At 63.6% G+C, this 6,618-nt stretch overlaps 1 protein-coding gene across 11 annotated transcripts in view; it reads left to right on the top strand.

The window, feature by feature from the left end:
• Window positions 1–1,194: 1,194 nt before the first annotated feature.
• Window positions 1,195–6,618, top strand: part of DCDC2C (doublecortin domain containing 2C) — a 111,660-nt gene continuing 106,236 nt past the window's right edge. For 6 of the 11 annotated variants that reach the window (XM_042933752.1, XM_042933755.1, XM_042933754.1 and 3 more), the window contains exon 1: window positions 1,198–1,586. In XM_042933752.1, the coding sequence (XP_042789686.1) occupies window positions 1,300–1,586 (287 nt within the window). In that variant the 5' untranslated portion in view covers window positions 1,198–1,299. Of the gene's footprint in view, window positions 1,587–6,618 lie in introns of all 11 variants that reach the window. The other 5 variants (XM_042933760.1, XM_042933757.1, XM_042933759.1 and 2 more) reach the window with 1 other exon arrangement.

The raw sequence follows: 6,618 nt of genomic DNA, 5'->3' as shown, positions 1-6,618 counted from the left end.
TCGTAATCCGGCTTCTCACATGCCCTGAATGGGTCCACACAATTCCTCCTGGACACGGTTTTGATTGTTAAGATGGTCCTGATGGCCCCCGCTCCCGGCCCATCCCCCAACCTCTTCTGCATAGGAGGTTGGCTAGTGCGGTGGGAAGGTCGCTGTGAATGTCCCCGGCCTCCCATTCTTGCCACCTTTGCAGAGGTAGATCACAGAGGCTGCCTCCTTCCCCTCACCAGAGCTCTGTCATCTCCACCTGTCTAGGCTCTCGGATGCCCCCTCACCGGTTCCCACTTCCTGCCCCCCCACCCCCCCACCTCTCGGACGCCCCCTCACCTGTTCCCACTCCCTGCCTCCCCCACCCCCCCCCCACCTCTCGGATGCCCCCTCACCTGTTCTCACTCCCTGCCCCTCTACCCCTCCCACCCCCCGCCTCTCGGATGCCCCCTCACCTGTTCCCACTCCCTGCTCCCCACCCCCCCCACCTCTCGGATGCCCCCTCACCTGTTCCCACTCCCTGCCTCCCCCACCCCCCCCCCACCTCTCGGATGCCTCCTCACCTGTTCCCACTCCCTGCCTCCCCCACCCCCCCCACCTCTTGGATGCCCCCTCACCTGTTCCCACTCCCTGCTCCCCACCCCCCCCACCTCTCGGATGCCCCCTCACCGGTTCCCACTTCCTGCCCCCCCACCCCCCCACCTCTCGGACGCCCCCTCACCTGTTCCCACTCCCTGCCTCCCCCACCCCCCCCCACCTCTCGGATGCCCCCTCACCTGTTCTCACTCCCTGCCCCTCTACCCCTCCCACCCCCCGCCTCTCGGATGCCCCCTCACCTGTTCCCACTCCCTGCTCCCCACCCCCCCCACCTCTCGGATGCCCCCTCACCTGTTCCCACTCCCTGCCTCCCCCACCCCCCCCCACCTCTCGGATGCCCCCTCACCTGTTCCCACTCCCTGCCTCCCCCACCCCCCCACCTCTTGGATGCCCCCTCACCTGTTCCCACTCCCTGCCCCCCTACACCCCCACCCCCCACTTCTCGGATGCCCCCTCACTGTTCCTACTCCCTGCCCCCCATCCCCCCACCTCTCCGATGCCCCCTCACATTTCCCTCCTCCCCCTGCCCCCCCCCCGCCCCTCCCCCCCCCCGCCGGCTTCCCTCCCGACAGCAGGTGGCAGGCAGGAGGTCACAATCGCCGGGTCGCGTCAGCACCGGCGGGGAGCCGCCCCGCGGTCCCCGCGCCCACGCCCTGGGTGCCCCGCGGCTGGAGCGCAGCGGGCGGTGGCCGGTGGCCCTTCGACGGCGGGGCCATGGGCACGCGCAGGTCGCACGTGCTGGTGGACACGACGCCGGCCAAGACAATTCTGGTGTACCGCAACGGGGACGCGTTCTCCGTGGGCCGGAGGTTGGTGGTGCCGCGGCGCCGCGTGCCCACCTTCGAGGCGCTGCTGGAGCAGCTGACTGAGCAGGTGGACGTGCCGTTCGGCGTGCGGCGCCTCTTCACGCCCACACGCGGGCGCCCGGTGCGCGAGCTGCAGGCGCTGCAGGCGGGCGGCAAGTATGTGGCGGCCGGCCGCGAGCCCTTCAAGAAGCTCGAGTGAGTGCGGCGCCCCTTCCCTGCGCGGCTGGCTGCCCTCCGCGCGGTGGCCCGCCGACAGCCGCGGTGCACCTGTCGCCATCCCCGCGCGGTGACCCGGCGAGTTCGTCGGTGCTCCCCGCGCATCTGTGCCCACAGCCCACCTGTGCCCTCAGCCCACCTGTGCCCTCAGCCCACCTGTGCCCACAGCCCACCTGTGCCCTCAACCCACCTGTGCCCATAGCCCACCTGTGCCCTCAGCCCACCTGTGCCCTCAACCCACCTGTGCCCTCAGCCCACCTGTGCCCTCAGCCCACCTGTGCCCATAGCCCACCTGTGCCCTCAGCCCACCTGTGCCCACAGCCCACCTGTGCCCTCAACCCACCTGTGCCCTCAACCCACCTGTGCCCACAGCCCACCTGTGCCCTCAGCCCACCTGTGCCCTCAGCCCACCTGGGCGCTCAGCCCACCTGTGCCCTCAGCCCACCTGTGCCCATAGCCCACCTGTGCCCACAGCCCACCTGTGCCCTCAACCCACCTGTGCCCACAGCCCACCTGTGCCCATAGCCCACCTGTACCCTCAGCCCACCTGTGCCCTCAGCCCACCTGTGCCCTCAACCCACCTGTGCCCTCAGCCCACCTGTGCCCATAGCCCACCTGTACCCTCAGCCCACCTGTGCCCTCAGCCCACCTGTGCCCTCAACCCACCTGTGCCCACAGCCCACCTGTGCCCTCAGCCCCCCTGTGCCCACAGCCCACCTGTGCCCTCAGCCTACCTGGGCGCTAAGCCCACCTGTGCCCTCAGCCCACCTGTGCCCTCAACCCACCTGTGCTCACAGTCCACCTGTGCCCTCAACCCACCTGTGCCCACAGCCCACCTGTGCCCTCAGCCCACCTGTGCCCACAGCCCACCTGTGCCCTCAACCCACCTGTGCCCACAGCCCACCTGTGCCCTCAGCCCACCGGTGCCCACAGCCCACCTGTGCCCTCAACCCACCTGTGCCCACAGCCCACCTGTGCCCTCAGCCCACCTGTGCCCATGGCCCACCTGGGCGCTAAGCCCACCTGTGCCCTCAGCCCACCTGTGCCCACAGCCCACCTGTGCCCTCAACCCACCTATGCTCACAGACCACCTGTGCCCTCAACCCACCTGTGCCCATAGCCCACCTGTGCCCTCAGCCCACCTGTGCCCACAGCCCACCTGTGCTCACAGTCCACCTGTGCCCTCAACCCACCTGTGCCCACAGCCCACCTGTGCCCTCAGCCCACCTGTGCCCACAGCCCACCTGTGCCCACAGCCAACCTGTGCCCTCAGCCACCTGTGCCCACAGCCTACCTGTGCCCTCAGCCCACCTGTGCCCACAGCCCACCTGTGCCCTCAACCCACCTGTGCCCACAGCCCACCTGTGCCCTCAGCCCACCTGTGCCCACAGCCCACCTGTGCCCATAGCCCACCTGTGCCCACAGCCCACCTGTGCCCTCAGCCCACCTGTGCCCATGGCCCAATGGGCGCTAAGCCCACCTGTGCCCTCAGCCCACCTGTGCCCACAGCCCACCTGTGCCCTCAACACACCTGTGCTCACAGCCCACCTGTGCCTTAACCCACCTGTGCCCACAGCCCACCTGTGCCCTCAACCCACCTGTGCCCACAGCCCACCTGTGCCCTCAACCCACTTGTGCCCACAGCCCACCTGTGCCCTCAGCCCACCTGTGCCCACAGCCCACCTGTGCCCATAGCCCACCTGTGCCCTCAGCCCACCTGTGCCCACAGCCCACCTGTGCCCTCAACCCACATGTGCCCTCAACCCACCTGTGCCCACAGCCCACCTGTGCCCTCAGCCCACCTGTGCCCTCAGCCCACCTGTGCCTACAGCCCACCTGTGCCCATAGCCCACCTGTGCCCTCAACCCACCTGTGCCCACAGCCCACCTGTGCCCTCAGCCCACCTGTGCCCTCAGCCCACCTGTGCCCATAGCCCACCTGTGCCCTCAGCCCACCTGTGCCCACAGCCCACCTGTGCCCTCAACCCACCTGTGCCCATAGCCCACCTGTGCCCTCAGCCCACCTGTGCCCACAGCCCACCTGTGCTCACAGTCCACCTGTGCCCTCAACCCACCTGTGCCCACAGCCCACCTGTGCCCTCAGCCCACCTGTGCCCACAGCCCACCTGTGCCCACAGCCAACCTGTGCCCTCAGCCCACCTGTGCCCACAGCCCACCTGTGCCCTCAGCCCACCTGTGCCCACAGCCCACCTGTGCCCTCAACCCACCTGTGCCCACAGCCCACCTGTGCCCTCAGCCCACCTGTGCCCACAGCCCACCTGTGCCCTCAGCCCACCTGTGCCCACAGCCCACCTGTGCCCTCAGCCCCCCTGTGCCCACAGCCCACCTGTGCCCACAGCCCACCTGTGCCCTCAGCCCACCTGTGCCCATAGCCCACCTGTGCCCTCAGCCCACCTGTGCCCACAGCCCACCTGTGCCCACAGCCCACCTGTGCCCTCAACCCACCTGTGCCCACAGCCCACCTGTGCCCACAGCCCACCTGTGCCCTCAGCCCACCTGTGCCCATAGCCCACCTGTGCCCACAGCCCACCTGTGCCCTCAACCCACCTGTGCCCACAGCCCACCTGTGCCCTCAGCCCACCTGTGCCCTCAGCCCACCTGTGCCCATAGCCCACCTGTGCCCTCAGCCCACCTGTGCCCATAGCCCACCTGTGCCCTCAGCCCACCTGTGCCCTCAGCCCACCTGTGCCCACAGCCCCCCTGTGCCCTCAGCCCACCTGTGCCCTCAGCCCACCTGTGCCCATAGCCCACCTGTGCCCTCAGCCCCCCTGTGCCCACAGCCCACCTGTGCCCATAGCCCACCTGTGCCCTCAACCCACCTGTGCCCTCAACCCACCTGTGCCCACAGCCCACCTGTGCCCATAGCCCACCTGTGCCCTCAACCCACCTGTGCCCACAGCCCACCTGTGCCCACAGCCCACCTGTGCCCTCAACCCACCTGTGCTCACAGTCCACCTGTGCCCTCAACCCACCTGTGCCCTCAGCCCACCTGTGCCCTCAGCCCACCTGTGCCCACAGCCCACCTGTGCCCTCAGCCCACCTGTGCCCACAGCCCACCTGTGCCCTCAGCCCCCCTGTGCCCACAGCCCACCTGTGCCCATAGCCCACCTGTGCCTTCAGCCCACCTGTGCTCACAGCCCGCTCTACCCCGCTGGCCACGGGAAGGGCTGGCGTTCACCTCCTGTCAGCACGTCTTCCGTTAGAGTCAGAAGGGACGTGGGGACGAGGATTGGGCCGGCTGTGGCCAAGAGGGCAGGCCTCTCTGGAAAGGCCACCTTGGCCCAAGGATCTGGAAGAATAAAGGGAGTTAGCCACGCCCAGGAAGTCGGGGGAAGCAGGTTGGGAGGCAGGAACCAGCCCTCAGTCAGCCCCTGCATGTCTTGCCCCAGCCTGGTGTTCTGCCTGCCCGGAGGCTCACTCACTCTCCTAGGAAGGCTCTTGCTAAGCCGTGTAATCCATGCGTCTCCTGGCGGTGTCTCTTGCTAGACTGTGACCCTGCAGAGGACACGCGTTGTGCCCGTGACCTCCGGAATCCCGGCACACACTGTGTACAGACTCAGTGAAAGTCCGTGGGCAGCAAAGAAATCCCCTCCCCAGTGTCTGCTGAGATCGGGACGGGGGCTGGGAGGGGCATAAATTGTCCTGGGGAGATGTGCCTGTGGGCACACGCAGGAAATTGGCCATATTCAGCTTGTTAGTTGCACTGGATGGTGTCTGCCCAAGACGTCCGTTTGATTCGTTTTTGTGGAGCCCCTGACTCCCGTCACAATCTCTGAGATCTTATTGCATCCAGGGTGATACAGCACAGTTCTGTTTTCTTCTCGAGGGTACTCCAGTCCCCTCAGCAGTTTCTCTAAACTTTCTTTCTACCTGTCATCATACAAATGTCTTTGCAACGTGAGAGTCAAGCTCCTGTTCTCTTCTTGCCACGGCGTAGTGTCGGGGGCTGCACAGGCTGTGAGAGCTTTTGCAATGTCTGTTTTGGGGGACATAAGAAACAAGTCGGCACAGAAGAAGAGAAAGGGGTCACCACTGTGACAGATTCTGTTTTAGGCTCAGGACCTCCGAAAAGGCTTCCTTTACAAAATGCAAGTGGGGAAAGTTGTTTCTCCTCCTCTGTGAGCTCCTGACCTCTTTCCTGTGTCTGCCTTTCAGAGATATATTGTCTTTATTTACACTGCTGCTGACCCCATTCCTTGTACTGTGAAAGGTACTGTAGATACAGGAATGTATACACTTCTGTGCACAGTTCATACAGGAGTGGATACAATTCTGTGTACAGTTTAAGTAAAACTCTGTGTAAACCACAGTGTGGATTAAGAAAGAGCATGGCCAGTATTTTAAAACCTGTCACCTCCAGCCTTTTTTCCACTGGTAATCACTATTTTGTAATAATCATCCTTTTACAAAAATTCATTCCCAAAGGACAGATTTTTCAACATTTTATGGTTGTGTACTTTATATAAATGCAATTACATTGTACATACTTTTCTGTTGGTGCTTTTTCACACGATAATGTGCCGTGAGACTCATTCACGTCAGTAGTGTAGCTGTAGGGCAATCACTTTTACTGCCATGTTCTTTGCATCGACTAAAACATCCTTACTTGTCCGATCTATTGATGGATAATTTGGGTTGCTCTTAATTTTATGCTAAAATAAACAACACTGTTGTAAACATTCTTTTCCATGTCTTCCGGTGCGTACAGGTAAGATTCTCTCTAGGAGGGTGCATTAGCTATCTGTTGCTGCATAACCAATCACTCCAAGCCTATTGGCTTAAAACAGCTTTATTATCGTGCAGTCCCTGTGATCGGGGATTCAAGAGCAGCTTATCTGAGTGGTTCTGGCTCAGAGGCGCTCGTGGGGTTGCAATCAGCATGCTGACTGCCGTCATCTGAAGGCCTGACTGGGGCGGGTGCTTCCTGGTGCTGAGGCAGGAAGCTTCATCCTTGTGGGAGCCTCTCCATAGGTGACTTACCGCCCGGTCTT

Source organism: Panthera leo, chromosome A3, assembly GCF_018350215.1.
Source record: "Panthera leo isolate Ple1 chromosome A3, P.leo_Ple1_pat1.1, whole genome shotgun sequence".
Classification (NCBI taxonomy): Eukaryota; Metazoa; Chordata; class Mammalia; order Carnivora; family Felidae; genus Panthera; species Panthera leo.
The sequence above is the reverse complement of the archived record's forward strand: the minus strand, read 5'-3'. Positions and strand labels throughout refer to the sequence as shown.